This window comes from Cydia amplana, chromosome Z (assembly GCF_948474715.1).
Source record: "Cydia amplana chromosome Z, ilCydAmpl1.1, whole genome shotgun sequence".
Lineage (NCBI taxonomy): Eukaryota > Metazoa > Arthropoda > Insecta > Lepidoptera > Tortricidae > Cydia > Cydia amplana.
The window spans coordinates 36,162,158-36,182,298 of NC_086096.1; the positions used below are offsets into that span (position 1 = coordinate 36,162,158).

Below are 20,141 nucleotides of genomic sequence, written 5' to 3' on the forward strand. Positions count from 1 at the left end.
CAATTACGAGGTATTATAGTTTCGAATATAATTTAAATTACCGATGCGATGCGATGTAAAATGTCGTTATGCAAATGACATTAAATAGTATCACGTATGGTAAATGAGTACACATCGGTAACTCGTGGCATTTAGGTAGCACTTAAAAGATTAGTGATGAGCACACATCGGTAACTCGTGGCACTTAGGTAGCACTTGACAGTTTCTAACAGACTAGTGATGTGACAATGTTCTTCCTATACGAGTCGAGTAAAAGAAACCACTAAAAAAAGGAATTAATTAAACTAATCTTTTAAAAAATTAATTAATTAATTAATTAATTTTTTTTTCTAAATGCCATGAGTTACCGATGTGTAGTAATGAGTTTGAGCTTTAGTTCATTTATGTTTTACCTTTATAGCTAATTGCTTTATCGTGTATGAGGAATGTTATGAAAGTAACGGAAGCGAAAGAGGTATGTCGGGACCGTAGCAAATGGAAATCCGTGGTCTCTGCCTACCCCTCCGGGAATTAGGCGAGATTATATATGTATGTATGTATGTCTGTATGCTTTATCCCTTCGTGTGCTAAATTCCAGCAGCGGGCGGGAAATAAAATGGACGCGTCTGCCGGCCTCCATTTTGGACCTTTTGCCTTATCTGTCGGGTGTTGGGCGGGCCAACGCACCATCGCCCAATTAACACGGAATAATTAAGTTTCTATAAGCCTAAAAGTTTGTTGACGGTACTGCTACTGACCAACTGTTGCATAAATTTGCCTATTGCCTTTACTTGTCTAATGATCTCACATTGTTAGACAGTAGACACTCCTGGATAAATTTAGGGAACGCCAAAAAAAGTGGAATTACTAATTTTGAAATTACTTTAGTTGCTGTAATCCAGTAATTTTATAGCTTTTTTTGTGTGTTTAAATTTGTCCATGAGTATATGTTAGAGTAGTGCAAAACCAATTTTTGGCAAAAAACTTTCCATCAAGAGAGAGTAAGAGTACCTAAAGTAAAAATGTCCTGAAGCAGCCGATATTGGATATGGCAGCGGGACAACAGCATATGTCCAGATATGTGCAAAATCAATGATATTATATAACCATAGATAGGTTATACTCATACTTGAGGAGCACAAAAAATACTTCCATATTTATTTCTGTGCCTACTAAGAAATCTGTTATTTTTGATTAATTTTCTCATTCCATCCATCTTTGTCACACTTGTTGTTAAACATAAGCTCGTCTATTTCTCTTTCGGTGTGCGGGAGCTCGTTAGCACGTGCACATTTCTCGCTTGTCCAGCCGCGAATAAAGGCAACTTGTCCAATTTGTCACGAGGTAAGCGCTTCAATTTTGGAACGCCTATAGCCTATCTTGAGTTATAAATCATTGTGCAAAATGGCGCCTGACACACGAAGGGATATGGACCGATTTTTAGCGATAGCGACTGCCATATATCAATAGGGTATTTGACTACTAGTCAAATCAGTAGGTAGCTTTATTCGAACTGTCAAAACGATTATCCTACTATGGAATTTATATGAAATACTATAGCATGTGACGTCACAATCAAATAACACAAAAATACAATAAAAAAAAAGAATTTGTGACTAAAAATAACGGCTGTCCAGGTTTCTCTATTAATCTTCTGGTGCTTTATTTCATGCATGGTGTAAAATAATTTATTTTAAATACAATCAAATACCCCATATTGCCTAAGTTGTACTCACCTCTCTGAATCCATGTTGGTTTTAAAGGGAGTCCAGGGCTTCTGAGCTTGACCTTCTGCAACAAAAAGAAAAATATTGTATACATAATTATTGATGTCTTCGGAGTTCGGTTACCGCGGTAGTTATTCATCAAATAAAAATATTTATCCGGATTAAATATGGCATATAATTAATTTAAAATAGGTAGGTACATCTCAACGTTTCGAGCCCTTTTACAGCGTTCGTGGTGTTTCAACACGTTACTAATCTCCCGGACGCTTCGGGCCTTCGGCGACTATTACTACTTAGACACTTATACTAGTATTCTGTGTTTAAACAGTGAAGGCCAGCCATATTTACCCGTATGCCACACTTACCTGGGCTATAATCGCGACAAATTGCGGGCATCTTGCTCTGTCACTCTAATTACGCCTTCATTGGAGTAAAAGAGAAAGATCCCCGAAATTTGCGATTTTCGGTTTTTGCGGTAGGCCCTCAGTATTCATTGACCTTACCTATTTTAATGTATCTTTGTCGATTAAAAAGAGAAACACCTTTCAAAGAAAATACCATTTTCAATACCGTTGCTTGGTTAAATTCCTTTTATATATTTGTAAGACCGGGGACAAAAGACGGTTCTAAAAGTAGATCGATCAGTGTATCTGCAACATTTAAATCTTATAAGAAATTAGTTTTAACGCGAATTTACCTACTTCAGTGCCTACAATAGGATATTTAACTATATTTAAAATAAATTATTTTACACCATGATATAAAGCACCAGAAAATTAATAGAGAAACGTGGACAGCAGTTATTTTTAGACACAATTTATATTTTAGAACCCGTATAAAACTGTAAAGAGTAGATTATTTGATTGTGACGTCACATCACATGCTGGTGTTTCACATAGTATACATAGTAGATAGTAGGAAGTAGGAAAATCGTTTTGACAGTTCGAAAAAAGAAACTGATTTGACTAGTAGTCAAATACCCTATTATTTTTGAAGAGGCAGGTTGTCCAAGATGGCGGCAGGAGTCTCGACAGCAAAGTTAATCAACCATATATTTATTGATAAAGTTGATTAGTTTTTCCCGCCCCAGTTGCACCGCGGGAAACTGTTACACTTCTCATGCATTATAAATGCTTTGTGCATTGTGTCTGTATCGGTTGCATGTCACTGATACGGTTCACACGTAACCGATCACGTAGATTGTTGCTACGTTATTGTATATGTGTATTTGTGGGTAATGCATCATATTTCTGGCAGAAGTGTAATTTAATTTACAATACATCTGTACTCCATTACGACACACTCTGCTATAATAAGCACATTACGTAACTCGATTTTAAATTTAAAGGGCTATAACCATAATGTATTGTAAAACGTTGTACGATACGATACACGTGCGAATTAAAATGGGTGAGGAGCGTATATAGGTTTAGATACATTTGTACCGGATACTGCTACAAAAACGTTGCCGTTGTCAACGTATAGGTACGTTCAATTTGACGAGAGGCCCAATCGACCATCGTCTTTTGTATTTATTAAATCAGCCAGTAAGTAACTCCGTCAAAGAAGTACATGAAAATGAACTTAAAGTTTACTTAACGATCTAACCTATCTGACATTTAAAGGAGGCACCAATTACCCTGTTTTCATGTTGTGCTTAAACACTTAGTGGTCCCTATTTTCTTTTGATCAATATACATTAGACATGTATACTCGCAGACGTACTATAAATAGACAGTGCAAGTTGTATTGCAGTGGTCCAGTTAGTCCTAGTGTAGTGAAGCGTGGGTAGTAAGAGTATTAAGCATCTGCTTTTGTGACCCACGTGGGCGCAGGGCTGCTACAATTATAATTTACTAGCGACTCGCCCCGGCTTCACACGGGTTAACAAATTATACATAAACCTTCTTGAATCACTCTATCTATTAAACACCGCATCACAATCCGTTGCGTAGTTTTAAAGATACATAGGGACAGACAGACAGCGGAAGCGACTTTGTGTTTTATATTATGAAGTCATACTACAGATATACAGATCTTTATTGGTAAAATTACACTACATTTTACAAGTCATTCAATCGTTCTTAAAAATAACAATATTATTAACAATTATAATTTAATATTATATTATAGATTTTTTGGATCAATGATCGTGTCGCATAGACTCTATGAATTCGTCTACTGATAACGAACATACCTTTGTATAACATACCGAAAGTAAAGAACATACCTTTTTACGAGACTCAACGCTTTAAAACTTCCAAGTCCTTCAAATACAAATACAAATACAAATACAAATTATTTATTTGCCAGAATACAGTGAATATGTAGATGGTGACTTAAAATTAGAAGTACAGTGTACTCTACTCACAATTGAGCATGCAAAACTCAACTTCATGAAGTCTTTTAGCGCAACTCAAAAGGACTCGAGCCTCCGAATAAAGACTCCGTCAGCAATTTTGTAGGTCATTTCATTTAAATGGTGTGGACCATTTCGTGGCACTTTATCTTTTATGTTTCTCTGTAATGTATAATTTTCTATTTTGTGTTTGTGCTCATGAATGAAAGTATTGCTATTCTATTCTAATTAACAAAACAAAATAGGCGCTATTTGTAAGATATGTGTACCTAACCTAACCCGTGTAAAGACGTCTCGTTTTGAAGATCTTGTATATAAATAAAATGTGTGGTCTCGGAAAAGGACTCTAGTGTCTAGTCTCCATGGTTACCGCAGGTGAACCATACGGACCCTATGGTTGCCGCAGGTGAACCATACAGACCCTGCTCTGATATGATGAATTCTAACTAGGTACCGGCCTAAACTGATCACAAAGCACACCGACTTTATTAACTTTTTAAACTATTTTTTCTTGTTAATTGTACGTATAATTTCGAATAGTTACCTATAATCGCCATTGTATAACAACAATCGATAGATAATTATAAATCGATAACCCTGTACCTATAGATTAAAAATGATACAAAACTGCCCACAACTAGAAATGCAATCGCATCCTACATTAATGTGTATCTATTGTTTTATAACAATCGCTCTTTAAGACGTAAGGCCACGTCTTGCCATCAGGTTAGCGATCTGATAAATGAAAACCACTTACTTGAGGACTAAGCTTCTGTCTGAGACTTCATCCGCGTGGAATTACGATGATTATAATCCCATCAAAAACATAAATGTGACGTTATCTATAAAAAGGGACCTACCTTATTGTCGATGGTGCTTACGCCATTATTAAAGATGCTCCAATATAAATACAATGCCGCGCGATGCTGTGTGACAATAAGGTCCCTTTTCATAGAAAATACCCCAAATGTGAAATGAGATGAGACCCAAGTTCAATATTAAGAATATGCGTCGTTGTTGACTTCGCCAGAAAAATCGAGATCTCACTGCCAAGTCCTAGTTCGCTTGGGATGTAATTAAAGTTCAGATTTGACTTGGCTAGTTTTTACGTATCTATATAATTTAATACATTACACGTTACATTATATTTGACTATGTTACCTTTCTAAAATGTAGTGTGTTGGTATATTACTATTCGTGGCACCTCTTATATCTATAGCAAAATTCATTCGTTAAAGTCTCATACTAGTATCTATAAGGTAAACGTAAGGCATAAGGCATAAGGCATAAGGCGTAAGGCATTATTAGCATGTCGAGCACTAGTACGTTTACCTTACCTTCAAACTGCTAAAATCAAAATCCTACCTTTGGCTGTGGCGCGATTAGGGTTTGCAATCCGGATCCGAAATGTATGAAATTATCCGGATCTGGATTCGCATCTACGGATCTTACCACACATTTCAGATCCGTCGTGCAAACCCTAGGCGCGATGAAGTAAATGATCATTTTTTTCTCAAAATGTTCGATTGTTTGCTCTACCAAGCAAAAGTATTAATAATACAATAATGACGGTTCGATTGCCCAATTTACTACGTGCACAATCATCTTTTTTACCAATGTTGTCCGTGAATGATATATGTTTGACGAATACGTCCATTCGCACTGTTAGTATGTGCCATTCATCTTATTCGTGTGTCGAGGTTCCTTAGATAAACGTTGTGAACCTAGGGAATGTAAACCGGTTTTTATTTGTAGGAAATTTCGGTTAATAACCGGTTATTAACTGGTTTTTACATACAATTAAAACCGGTTTACATTCGGAATTGTTGAAACAAGATTAAGGCAGACAGCGTTTCCGCTCTCCGCTCCGCTGATAGAGGACGGTGTCTCACCGGTCACGGATCTTTAAAGATGTCATTATCATTAGTTACTTGTTACTTTGTATCGACGCCGGCGCATGTAGTTTAGATTGAGTCTAATCAGTCTTATAGTCTAATCTAATCACTCTAATCAGCCTAAATTAGAACCTAACTCAATTTCGAGACTTTTAGAAACCCTTTTTGTAAGTATGTACCTACATAATTGTCCTTCATAAAAAGCCACGTCCACCTTACTTCTGTCGACAAACATTTCAAAATAACAATACGTTCTGTCGACAAACATTTCAAAATAACAATACGTTCTGTCGACAAACATTTCAAAATAACAATACGTTCTGTCGACAAACATTTCAAAATAACAATACGTTCTGTCGACAAACATTTCAAAATAACAATACGTTCTGTCGACAAACATTTCAAAATAACAATAGGTACATTCGGTTACAAAATAAGAATACGAAACGTTGATGGTTAAAATTAGAACGTAAGAGCATTTATATGAAACTCGTACACGATGCAGTATTATGATATTCAGCACAAGTTTTAAGCTTATCTTATCTTATCTACCTTTGTTCGAAAGTAATATATAGTGCCACGGATTAAGTATTTAGGTATTAGAAGAAACGCCACTCTGGATAAAGCACTAGGTATTGATGGATTTGATTATAGTCTCGATATTTTTAGGGTCCCGTACCTCAAAAGGAAAAAACGGAACCCTAATAGGATCACTCGCGTGTCTGTCTGTCCGTCTGTCACAGCCTATTTTCTCCGAAACTGGACCAATTAAGTTGAAATTTGGCACACATATGTAAGTTTGTGACCCAAAGAAGGACGTGTAACGTAAATAAATAAATTTTAAATATGGAGGCCATTTTTGGGGGGTAAATGAGAAAATTAAAAAATAAAGTTTTTCAAACTATATCGCGTTACATATCAAATGAAAGAGCTCATTATAAGAATCTCAAATATAGTTTTTTTTATAATTTTAGGGTAAATAGTTTAGCAGTTATTCAAGAAAATAGGCAAAAAATGACAATTCCCCCCCCCTTTATCTCCAAAACTACTGGGTCTAAAATTTTGAAAAAAATACACAAAATAGTTATTTACCTATAGATGACAGGAAAACCTTTAAGAAATGTGCAGTCAAGCGTGAGTCGGACTTAATGTACGGAACCCTTGGAACGCGAGTCCAACTCGCACTTGGCCGGTTTTTTTTATATTTGTAATTCACCTGATTTTGATAGAATCAATGAATAAAAAAGGTATTTAATAAAAAAAATGCTTACGCCGATTGAGTGTTTATTTTGTTATAGGAATAGCGACCCGCCCCGGCTTCGCACGAGTTAAAAAAATATACATAAACCTTCCTCTTAAATCACTCTATCTATTTATCTAATACCTTTAAACGAGCAATTCTTGCATATTTATTTATTTATATATATATATATATATATATATATATATATATATTTCGGCGATCTCGGAAACGGCTCTAACGATTTCGATGAAATTTGGTATATGGGGGTTTCCGGCGGCGAAAAATCGATCTAGCTAGGTCTTATCTCTGAGAAAACGCAAATTTTTGAGATTTTATATGTTTTCCGAGCAAAGCTCGGTCTCCCAGATATTAACGCATTTAAATCCGTTGCGTAGTTCTAAGGACTAAGCATACATAGGGACACACAGCGGGAAGCGACTTTGTTTTATACTATGTAGTGATTATATAGTTTTTTTAGAAAGATAGTGTATTAGATATATGATCCAATTTGTAATGCCTCAATAGTGGCACATCTGCTCTGTCATTATGTAATCTGTGGCATTAGCAGAGAATATTTGTTTCCACCCCCAGGAGTTTTCATATCATAAAACGGAGGTAAAAAGGAAATAAAATACAAGCGTGAGCTGGAATCACTGCAAAATGTACAAATGTACAAAATTTTATTTACAAGAAAAGTTAATGTTGGGGTTGAGAAAAGATATATATTAAGTTCTTATTTGTCTTTTCTGTTATAAAAGTTTAAGACCATTTGGGCCATTTTATTTAAAGTTGTCACCTACACTTCTTTTTTAATTTGTGAATTTCTATGTTATTTCTACTCAGAATCACGAGCTCTTTCTATCCTAATAGGAGAATAAAAGTGTCCCAATGTTTTTATTTCCATTCCGTTACCATTTTTCATAGACTTTGTATGGCGGATTGGCGGTCTCGGAATGGAAAGATCGAAAAAAGTATGGAAATTTTGGGAGACTTTTTTTCTCCTATTAGGATCAAAAGAGTAGAAATAACTTTAAAAAATCCCAAATTTGAAAAAGAAGGGGATAACTTTTAATAAAATGGCCCTAGTAAAGCATTTAAATGGCCCTAGTAACTGGATACGCCTTGTCCGTCATTTTCTGTACAAAACAGTCTGTCGATTTTTGTGGAGGAGGGGCACGTCAAATGTATGGCTATTTATATTTATTTTGTACGTAACGTATAAACACCAAAAAATGCTTGTTTAGTAATTTTAAATACCATACAGTATTCAGGAATTTCAGGACCAGGATTTTAAGAGTTGTGTTTTCTATGGACTTACTGGCATTGGTTGCCATGATAGTAGTAAGTAAGTAAGTAATTTATTTATTGTAAACAGTGTAGGTACATAAAGGTGTTCAATATAAAGTTATCAACATTTGCTCGTTTCGAGCGTACAATTTATACCCTTAAAAATAATTAACACTAAAAGGTAGATACACCATTTTTATATCCGTTTTAACATGAATGAAAACCGAAACTTGATAAATATGTATGCAGGTGATGTATCTTATGTCTGTAATCTGTAATTCTGTAGTACAACCTGCATAAAACCTGCCTCGTTTCTGCAGCGCATCAGGGATGTTCGCAGAAGCGCGCGTGGACTGCTTTTATGCGACTATGCGCAAACGATGCACATCCCTGGTGCGCCGGGTGCGGGCCAGCCCCAACCCTATCCTGTGTGTGATAGCGGACAGACTTGACTGCCCGTATATGAGACACTGCTGCGAAATGCATGTTTCCAGCAGTGTATATATATTGTAAATATTGTAATAGTTAATTAGGTACTAACATTAGGAACGTAAGTCTACTAACAAATCTGTATGAGTCCATAGTTGCTCGAAATAAAATATTTTTCATTTTCATTTTCATTTTTCATTCATAAAAACGGCACCTATATCGGGCCCATATTGCCCATTGCCAATATCAATAACGACCAACCTTCCGGGCCCACAAAAGGATCGCCCGGATACCCTCCATCGTACTTATCAAGTTATATACACTTTTACCCTATTGTTGCGTTCATATCATTCGTATATGTAAGTTTTTTTTATGAAAATGTAGTCCTATAAGTGGTTAAGATAAGTGAATAATACGGATGTACAGTCGCCATCAGATATATCCAAGCGGCCAAGGTGCTTACAAATATCTGAACACGCCTCTATTGTCAATTAGAGTGCGTGTTCAGATTTTGTGAACACCTTGGCCGCTCCGATATATCTCATGGCGACTGTACCCCTAGTGTACATTTCATTCGATGGCGTGATGTGACGCGTTTGCGTTAAGTCTCATTTTGTATGGGATATTAAGATTCCAAAACGTCCCGCTTGGCGCGCTGTCAAAAGAAAGATGCCCGCAATTTGCAAATTTCGATATTTTCGGTAGGTTACTTTGATTTTTAGGGTTCCGTAGCCAAATGGCAAAAAACGGAACCCCTATAGATTCGTCATGTCTGTCTCTCTGTCTGTCTGTCCGTCCGTCTGTCCGTCTGTCTGCCCGTCCGTATGTCACAGCCACTTTTTTCCGAAACTATAAGAATTATACTGTTGAAACTTGGTAAGTAGATGTATTCTGTAAACCGCATTAAGATTTTCACACAAAAATAGAAAAAAAAAATGTTGGGGGTTCCCCATACTTCTGAAACTCAAAAATATTTTTTTCATAAAACCCATACGTGTACTATCTATAGATAGGTCTTCAAAAATGATATTGAGGTTTCTAATATCATTTTTTTCTAAACTGAATAGTTTGCGCGAGAGACACTTCCAAAGTGGTAAAATGTGTGTCCCACCCCCCCCCCCCTCTAACTTCTAAAATAAGGGAATGATAAAACTAAAAAAAATATGATGTACATTACCATGCAAACTTCCACCGAAAATTGGTTTGAACGAGATCTAGTAAGTAGTTTTTTTAATACGTCATAAATCCCCTAAATACGGAACCCTTCATCGCACTTGGCCGCTTTTTTTAACGCACAACGGTTTCCTAATAAAACGAAAATTTGGCGCGCCACATCTCGGCGCATGGCCGTCAAGTTAATCGTCGATCTAGCCAACTGCCATCCTCCATTAAAGTTCCAAAGCCATCTAGCCTGCATAATTAAAGCCCACGAGAACTTTAGTAATAACCCGCCATGGCGGAAACTTTACTCATTTTATTCGTACGGTGGTTTTTGCAACTCTATATTAGTTGTTGAGTTTGTCATGGGACTTGTGATGTGGTAGTGTCAAACATACTGGGTGATTTATGAAATGGGCTATATTTCAAACTTTAGTGCACAAAAAGAAGTAAACAGTACAAAAGGCGAACTTTGCTTGACGGTATACTTTACAGACAACCACGCCAAAACCTACCAATGGTAAAGACAACAAATGAAGATATCATAAAAGTATAATTACGTTATTTTATGTTGATTAAAAGATTGTTTGCCACTTTTTAGGGTTCCGTAGCCAAATGGCAAAAAACGGAACCCTTATAGATTCGTCATGTCTGTCTGTCTGTCTGTCTGTCCGTCTGTCTGTCCGTCTGTCTGTCCGTCCGTATGTCACAGCCACTTTTCTCCGAAACTATAAGAACTATACTGTTGAAACTTGGTAAGTAGATGTATTCTGTGAACCGCATTAAGATTTTCACACAAAAATAGAAAAAAAACAATAAATTTTTGGGGTTCCCCATACTTCGAACTGAAACTCAAAATTTTTTTTTTCATCAAACCCATACGTGTGGAGTATCTATGGATAGGTCTTCAAAAATGATATTGAGGTTTCTAATATAATTTTTTTCTAAACTGAATAGTTTACGCGAGAGACACTTCCAAAGTGGTAAAATGTGTGTCCCCCCCCCCTGTAACTTCTAAAATAAGAGAATGATAAAACTAAAAAAAATATATGATATACATTATCATGTAAACTTCCACCGAAAATTGGTTTGAACGAGATCTAGTAAGTAGTTTTTTTTTATACGTCATAAATCGCCTAAATACGGAACCCTTCATGGGCGAGTCCGACTCGCACTTGGCCGCTTTTTTGTATTTCGAAGCTTTTTTGTGTCTTAAAAACGATTTAAATAATTTATTATTGTAAATTACGGGACACTAGCAATTCCACTGGTATTAACATACCACATTATTTTGAGTAGAAATCACAGATTTGCCAAAACCAAAATAATGTGGAGGGTACAATAGTTGAGAGATATTGAAGTTGGTTGGTTTTTATTATTATATGACAACAGGGTTGATTTTAGAAGGTCTCGCGTAAGTAAATTCATTCTTTACGGTTTGCTATTGTTATTACCTTTCATAGCTCGTATTTAATTTATAGGCTAGTCTATATTAAACAACTTTATGTTAATTCAATAAAGTTGAAATCGGGATAACAGTAAAAAGGGTTATTAGCGTGCGAAGGTACAGTAATTCGTAAAGGTTTATTTTCTATCCCCTTTTATTCTTTCCCTAATCTTCCTTTCGCCTGAAAAAGACAAATTGAATTTATTTAATAAAATAACGCCTTTGTTTGAATTGTTTGAAACATTTGGGTCAGACATTTTGTCTGAAGGTGTTGAACAAAGAAAAAATATTTCGTATTGCGTTTGCTAATTTTGGCGTTATTTTTATTCAAACATAATCGTTTCATAGGATGACATTTAAGACAGTCGTTGGTGAGTTTTTATTGTACTTTTTTGCAATTACCTTCGCATAATCGTTCTCTATTATTATATATACTTGGTCAACCAGATCTTGACAGTAGAAAAAGGCCGCAAATTTGAAAAATGTAGGCGCGAAGGGATATCGTCCCATAGAAAATTTGAATTTCGCACCTTTTTTTACTGAGAAGATTTGGTTGACCAGCTATAAGTAAGTTTTGTGTAGATTTAGATACTACCGCCTAGAACCTTTAAACCACATATTTTACAATAAGGTTTTTTTGAAGTGAAAACTTCTTTAGCGGCGCTGGGCACTTTTTGAGGTGGGGAAAAAATGATAAACTCGAGACAGCGTCAGGCGATCACGTGACCGTAAGGACCATAAGGACCACATGACCTACATCTTGATGAAATCGCTAATAAAAGTGAACTCTAGTACTGGTGAATAAAACTCAAAATACCATGACCTAATATATTTAGATGCGAGGTCTGCAAGGTAACTTTACAATTTCTATTCGAATTTTAAACAATTAACGCTACAAATTTAAATTTCAAATTTTAAACACCAGCAATTTCGGAACTAAAGTTTTTCAATTGAAAGGCGGATGGGTCAATTATACATAGTGCTGCAGACAGCGTAAGGCCCCATTCGCACGGCAGCTTTTTCAATGCGCGTTACAAAAGCGTTTGAATGACACAAATGGATACATGTGTATTTATTTTGTCTGAATTTTGTCCCTATGTACACTGGCGGCCTAGCCAAGGTGACAATCGCTATCGCTTCGCCATCGAATCGCTTTGTGTCTCTCTATCAATCTTCCATATTAGTGTGACAGTGACAGTTGCGTTTCGATCGCTACGGAGCGTCAGCGATTGGCACGTTGGCTACGCGGCCTGAAATACTTATCTGTAATAAAAATGGGTTAGTACTCGAAACGTGAACGTAACCGTAACCGTGACCGTAAGCCGGTCACTTGTCGAAAAACTGTTACATGTAATGTCATTGAGTTTTTCTTTATTGATTTAAATGCCATCTAGTGAGTTCCGCTCTAACTGGTATTAATATAACTCGAGTACTAACAGTGATGTGCTTAGGGGTTTCAAGTACCTAATTAACGCTAACGCTAGATGGCGTTAACCTCAATTATACATAGTCCATTTTGCACTAGTAATTGATTTTTCACTTCTGCCGACAGTCCCGGAGTGAAACCCGTTGTTTTTTTTAAATTTAACCTCTTATAGTGTGAAAATGGGGTATGTGGATTTGAGCCATTTGACGCCAACGAGTACTCGGTCGCTAAGACTTGCTTAAACTATGAGTAGGTATATAATATGCACTACCATACAATCACACAACTATAGTCCTATAACTCTTAACAATTATTCATATTTCTGTGTATGACAAGGACCATGCCCGAATTTTCAGTAATATTTTGCATATTATTCAGATTGATTATTTTCTGCTCTAAACAAACCCAAGACTTAATCACGATGTTAAAATCCACGGCTTTTGAAAGTTGTCTTCTGAATTACTAAAAATACACTATAAAATGTCACCCTTTATGAGTTTCAGCTTTATTTAATATGAAAGACGTCATCGCTCGGAAATAGTTGTGCCTCTAATTTAGAGTATCGGTTCAGTGTCAAATAGTCTTAAGGACTCGCGTTGCTTCTTCAAATTACAGACTCATAAGTCTATATTTGAAAAACTCGTCTCGTTTTTACGCGACTCAGCGCTAAAAAAAACTTCCGAGTCTTTTAAGTCCCGAGTTGAGTCTTTTTTTAAGCGCAAATCATAAGACTCTGTTAACAATTTTGTAGTATTTATCTTAATACTAGTAGGTCGCAGTAAATACATCATCATCATCATATCAGCCTTTTATCGCCCACTGCTTAGCATAGGTAGTATTAGGTAGGGAAATTTGAATCTAGTTGTGTTTTTAATTTTATGAGATACAAGAAATGCTAATACCTACTTTATTTGTTTTTATGAAAATTGAAAATCCTTTGAAACAGAGTGTACATCTTAATGTACATTGGGCGGCACAAGGGAGTCTGAAATCCACACAGTCGAGTCTTAAAGCAGAGAACTCATACTCGAATCTTGTCCAGCACTTATCTCAAATTTCATCAGGTCTAGGTCAATTCTGAGAATAGCATGCTTACCTACACTGCTGATACTGCCAATGTCAATCGATGCAAGGCCCGAGTACTCTCAAGGCATTTGATTTTTGTTTTAAAGTAGGTAGGTATACCTACTTGGTCAAGCAAATCTTGTCAGTAGAAAAAAGCGGTTTATCGATCCGTACAACCGTATAATGAAGCAAAAACACACCAATAGATGGATCCACTTTAATAAATGGGGAACGTTTGAGTAAAGCGGCCGACTGGCTAAAGGACGATATTAGGCTGCCTGTCCACTGAGGCGGAGACGAGCGGAGATGTGGGGGAAGCAACCAATAGCATTGCAATGGAGATCCAGTGAAGCGTTGATTCCCCAGAGCCTTAATGTGGCTCAAGGGCAAATAAGTGCGAGTCGGACTCGCCCACCGAGGGTTCCGTGCACATTTATAGTTTTCCGATTTTTCCCTGGTTTTAGAAAGAAATAGAAACGTCGTCGTCTGTCCGAGGCTTTGCTCCGTGATCGTTAGTGCTAGGAAGCTGAAATTTCGCATGAATATAGAAACAAAAAATTCAAAAAAGTGGTACAAGAAAATAAAAACATATCTTTTTTTAGGGTACCTCCCCTACACGTATAGTGGGGGTCTAATTTTTTTCCGCTTCAACCATACAGTGTGGGGTACCGTTGGATAGGTCTTTCAAAACGATGAGGGGTCTTCAATAAACATTTTTTCATAAAGTAAAAATTTTCGGAAAAATGTGTCCCCCCCCTCTAACTTTTGAATCATGGGTCCAAAAATATGAAAAAAAAAACAACGGGTTGCACTCAGGGAGTGCCGGCAGAAGTGAAAACTCAATGACTAGTGCAAAATGCACTATGTATAATTGAGGTTAACGTCATCTAGCGTTAGCGTTAATTACCTGAAACCCCTAAGCACATCACTGTTAGTACTCTAGTTATATTAATACCAGTTAGAACGAAACTCACTAGATGGCATTTAAATCAATAAAGAAAAACCAATGACATTACATGTAACAAGTTTTTCATGTAATGTCATTGAGTTTTTCTTTATTGATTTAAATGCCATCTAAATCTTACGGTCACATGATCGTTTTACGCTGTCTCGAGTTTAACATTTTTTTCCCCACCTCAAAAAGTGCACAGCGCCGCTAAAGAGGTTTTTGTCGTAGAAATAGAGCTTAAGAAAGACATTAAATGAAAACTATAGCGAATATGTCGGTCTGCCATTGCTAAGGCAATCGTGACAGCAACTTGAGATTTATGAGAATAACGCATATTCACATTATAATTTACTAGCGACCCGCCCCGGTTTCGTACGGGTTAACAAATTATACATAAACCTTCCTCTTGAATCACTCTATCTATTTAAAAAAAACCGCATCAAAATCCGTTGCGTATGTTGCGTTGCGTAGTTTTAAAGATCTAAGCATACATAGGGACAGACAGACAGCGGGAAGCGCTTTTTTTATATACTATATGTAGTGATATCGCGCCAGCGTTAGTGTAAGGCCTGAGTGGACGCTCGGAACGGAGCGTTCGGCGGGGCGTGCAGCGTGGCGTCGGGCTCTCAAGTGATCTGAGCAGCGTGCACTAAGGCCGCTCCTATACGTTTGAATTTGTTTGACATGCACGCCGCACGCCCCGCCCCGCTGCACGCCCAACTCTAGCGTCCACTCAGGCCCTACACTTACGGAACCGTTTGGAATGACGTAAAAGCCTGAAAGATCGAGAATACATTATAACATTACAGTACAGATTTTCCTACTACCACAGATAAGAAAGTTCTCATAATAAAATTGGTTGTAATAAAGCTGGTCATTTCCTACGGTTTCTGAAAGCATTATACACCGTGTTTTTTTTGATTTCCGTTAATTTCAAGGGTGCATTCCTGAGCTTAAATCAAGTAACTTTCTCAAAGACACCTATATTCTAATTAACTCCATTTCGGAGATAATCAATAATTAGAAGAAGAAGAAGATGGCCTCTACAAGCGTGTACACTTGCCTTAGGGCCGGTTTACATATTGATTAGTGTTTAGAATGAGTTCATACATTTTCTACTAAACTTAAGTACAATCTCGGTCGATCGATGTTCGAAATGACATTGATATGTCACAGATTTCAATTGTTTGGTTGAGTTAAATGTAAAGCCCGTGTTACAACAACGCTATATGCTACATTTAATTCGTTTTAAACTTTTTTTTTTGTAAAAAAAAGCAATAATTTTTTTTAATTAACTATGCCGTTTAGTTCTCTTAAACGTACTTAACTATACCCCGAAGTTAACGGAATTCAATAAAAACACGGTGTAGAGCACTAATGACATGTGTGTAGATAAAATGGCCATTATTCGAGCCCTCTCGTTTTCTCTGTATCCACGGGAACTTATTTACGTAACATCAACTAGGTAAATACGTCTGATCACTTGTTTTTCTGTCGAAACGAAGGTCTAAAAGATCTTTGTTATATAACACTGAAAAGAAAAATTATATTTTCCTGTCTTTGACCGAGTGAAGTGATTAACTAAGGGTAAACTTTTCATCATTGTACCTAACTAATTTCTATGGTTGTTGAGCGATATTTTAATAGGTTCTTCACAAGCTGTTGTCCTGAAATCTCGCGCCTATATAAGTATTTAGGTATACACAAGATGGTTGAGAATTGAGAATCATTAGCGCGAATAAAATACTAGCTGTAATACATTGGAAATCGAATCCAAGTTGAAATTACCGCAATCAAATAAATCAAGTGCACCCAATTAAAATTATATAAATGCTGTTTTACTTCTAATTTATTTTCCACGTAATAAAAGTGAGGAACATAATCATAACTCCAGCGTAAATATAGGCTTTATATAACAAATAAATTTTTTCGATGTAAATAGGTTGTATACTACATTATGAAATTTATGAAGCGAGGAGCGTGAATTCACCACACAAAGATTGTAAGGACCAACGAAATAGAATATCTAGATATCTGACTATTTATAGCTAGAAAATTACCCCACGAAATGTAAAGTCGAAGTCAAAGATATATTAATATATACGTTTTTCGCCTTATTAGAAACTGAATACAAAGAAGTAAGGTGCAATCATTGACGTATCTCAGGAAGGGCCTTGGGGGCACTAAAAATGGTACTAGTTCAGCGGTGTCACTCACGAATTCGGGCCAATCGTGCAGTCTAACGCAACTTAGTTGCGACCAATCGCGCGCGTGATGCGAACTCGTCAACCAATCGCGTTGTAGCGGTGTCACACCACTGTACTAGCCCCATTCATGCCCCATTCTTATTGCCCTAAGGCCAGTCTTGAGATATACGTGCAATAGTGTAAGTGTACTGAGCGCTTCGTCTAGGTATATATATACTCGTATATTCTCATATTCTGTCGCTGGTATGGTAAAAACCGTGACATAAGTTGTAAAGTGCTACTCCGTGGACACTCGGACAGCAGTACCACAGAATAAACAATAGTACTAGGTACAGAAGGTTCACTCTCTAACAAAACGCGTCTATTACGACAGATAAGACCGCTAAGTGGCGCAAGCGCGAGCAGGCGTCCGTTCCGTAGCGGTGCGCGGCAACTACTATGGCTAGACACCAAAATTGGTGTGGGCCGCATGTTCTTGTAGCGACGCGACGAAATCGCGCAGTGAGCCACGCCTGGCAGTACTGATTTGCACCATTTTATTAACCGACGAAAAAAAAACGTAGGAGGTTCTCAAGTCGACGCGTATATATATATATTTTTAATGTATGACCACTTGACCACGGATAACTTTTTACAGAGTAGTTCGATTTTGATGATTATTTTTTTATTGGAAAGGGTTGTTCCCCGAAGTTGGTCCCATATAAATTAGGAAAAAAAAACAACCTTAAGGGTAGGAAAATAGGGGATGATTGATTTTTCACTCACCGATTGATACTAAAAATAGAAAAATAAAAACTTTTTACAAAAAAAAAAGTCGACTTCAAAAAGGATGAAATAAAATATTATCCTTTTTGAAGTCTATGCGTTACCAACTGATATGTTTGAAGTCGGTGCCAAGCCAAGTAGTAACAATACCAGTTAAAAATAATCAGCTTTATGGCTATAAATCCCATTTTACTTACGCATACACTTCAAAAAGGATAATATTATATTTCATCCTTTTTGAAGTCGGTTTTTTTTTTTGTAAAAAGTTTTTTTCTAAAACAGCCGTTAATCCCCTCATAATGATCTATCTTGTAGTTGAGGTTTGTGTGACTATATAATATGAATCTACCTACTACTGTAACGACCGTAATAGGCAATAGGTAAGCTGTGACTAAAGAGCTCCCGACATTCTATTGTGGAGAAAAAAGTGTTCCTCGCTTTAGGGTTCCGTTATAATATCTTATTTATTTTTAGTTTTTTTAAAATAACTATCAAATGTAGTCAGCAGCAGAAGTTGGTAAGCGGGCGAGGTGTTCAAAATTTCCTTGACATGATGTTAAGATGTTATTCTCTTAACAATAAAGTCGCGTCAAGATCTTTTTGAACACCTCGCCTGCTTAGCAACCTCTGCTGCTACTGTTTTGTATGAAAAATTTAAATTCGCTATATTTTTTAAGTATGGTATATGAAGCTACAAAAACTAATTACAGATTTATCTTATTGTCAGTAAAAAGTTTGAGAGCAATCTATTAGCTAGTCGTTTTAAAATGAGAGCGTAACTACGTTTATATGGAGAACCGAGCTTGCTGAGGACTCTAACTGCCGTATTCGAACTTCAAGATATTCACAAGAGACGACACGTACTAGATCCATTCTAGACTCCGTACTAGACTTAGATAGATTGAATGTGATCCGGGAGAGGTGGTGCTTCCTGCCGTCATACAGTTTTTACTAGTACGGAGGAATCGTTTCCTACTCTTACGAACAACATGTTGTAATGTTAAAATTGTATTTAAAGGAAATAAAAAATAAATTGAAATTGAATTCTAGATACGTTATAGTTTAGATTTCAACTAGTTTTCTTTTGCAGCGCAATTCGGGCAACCAATGTCACTTTTACGATAGATCTTGTTAGATATATATTAGATGTGAATTAGATCTCTATGTAATATCTTGTGGAAATCGTTCAAGAGTATCTCCAAAATCGCGGAAATGTCAAATTTGACAGGTTAGATCTTAAACATATCGTTATCGTATCTTGGCGATGTCTACAAGATATCTAATAGATGTCTATTACAAAATCCGAATCGGGCAGTTAGGCCCACTTGCACCATCCCACAAACCCGGGGTTAAGCGATTAACCAAGTGTCAAATTGTACCGGTAACCATGGTAACTCCAGGTTTAACCGGTTAACCCCGGGTTAGTGAAATGGTGCAAGTGGGCCTTAAAGACCGTGGAACCTTAGACCACCCACGGAACCCTCCTACAAAGTCCTGCACCTTATTTAAATATTGTCTTAGGCCTCTACGCCACTCTGTCACAATAAGCCTCCCCGAAAAAGGTTACTTATAGAAAGAGAATTCCATTTCAATGAGATCGGATTGCTTTCGGTAATTCTTTTTTCTTTGTGTTTCAAGTTTGTATATTTATCGCGATTTATCGCGCGCCTGTACACTACAGGCGCTCCGTAATTCGACACCTGAAATATTCCGGAACTGCCGGATTATTGGTAACGGGAAATAAAAGCTTTGTAATCCGGCGATCGATTGCGTAAACTAACATGACAACTAACTAATATGATTCCAATACAATTTTTATATCGGTTTGATGTCAGGTGCACTTTCGAATTGACCTAGAGTCGCGAGTCGAAAAAGCTAATTAATAAAGGTGCTACGAAGAATCCAATGTAACGTAGAAACAGCAACACTCCTTGTCCATCGGTGGACCTTATGCCTGTTGTAATAAGGTTTATGACGAACTGTCAGTTAATAGTGTGGGCGGCGGTACTACGGCGTAGCAGATTGCGCTACGAGTGCGCGCTGAATGGCTAAATCGGTATTTTTTTCGTGCTACGTTTTTAGGGTTCCGTACCCAAAGGGTAAAAAACGGGACCATATTACTAAGACTTCGCTGTCCGTCCGTCCGTCCGTCTGTTACCAGGCTGTATCTCATGATCCGCGATAGCTAGACAGTTGAAATTTTCA

At 36.9% G+C, this 20,141-nt stretch overlaps 1 protein-coding gene across 2 annotated transcripts in view; it reads right to left on the minus strand.

Moving 5' to 3' along the window:
- LOC134661225 (uncharacterized) overlaps window positions 1–20,141 on the minus strand; it is a 148,565-nt gene that overhangs the window by 32,220 nt on the left and 96,204 nt on the right. The window contains exon 2 of one of the 2 annotated variants that reach the window (XM_063517201.1): window positions 1,716–1,770. In XM_063517201.1, coding sequence (XP_063373271.1) covers window positions 1,716–1,729 — 14 coding nt within the window. In that variant the 5' untranslated portion in view covers window positions 1,730–1,770. Of the gene's footprint in view, window positions 1–1,715; window positions 1,780–20,141 lie in introns of those variants that run through there. The other variant, XM_063517202.1, reaches the window with a different exon arrangement.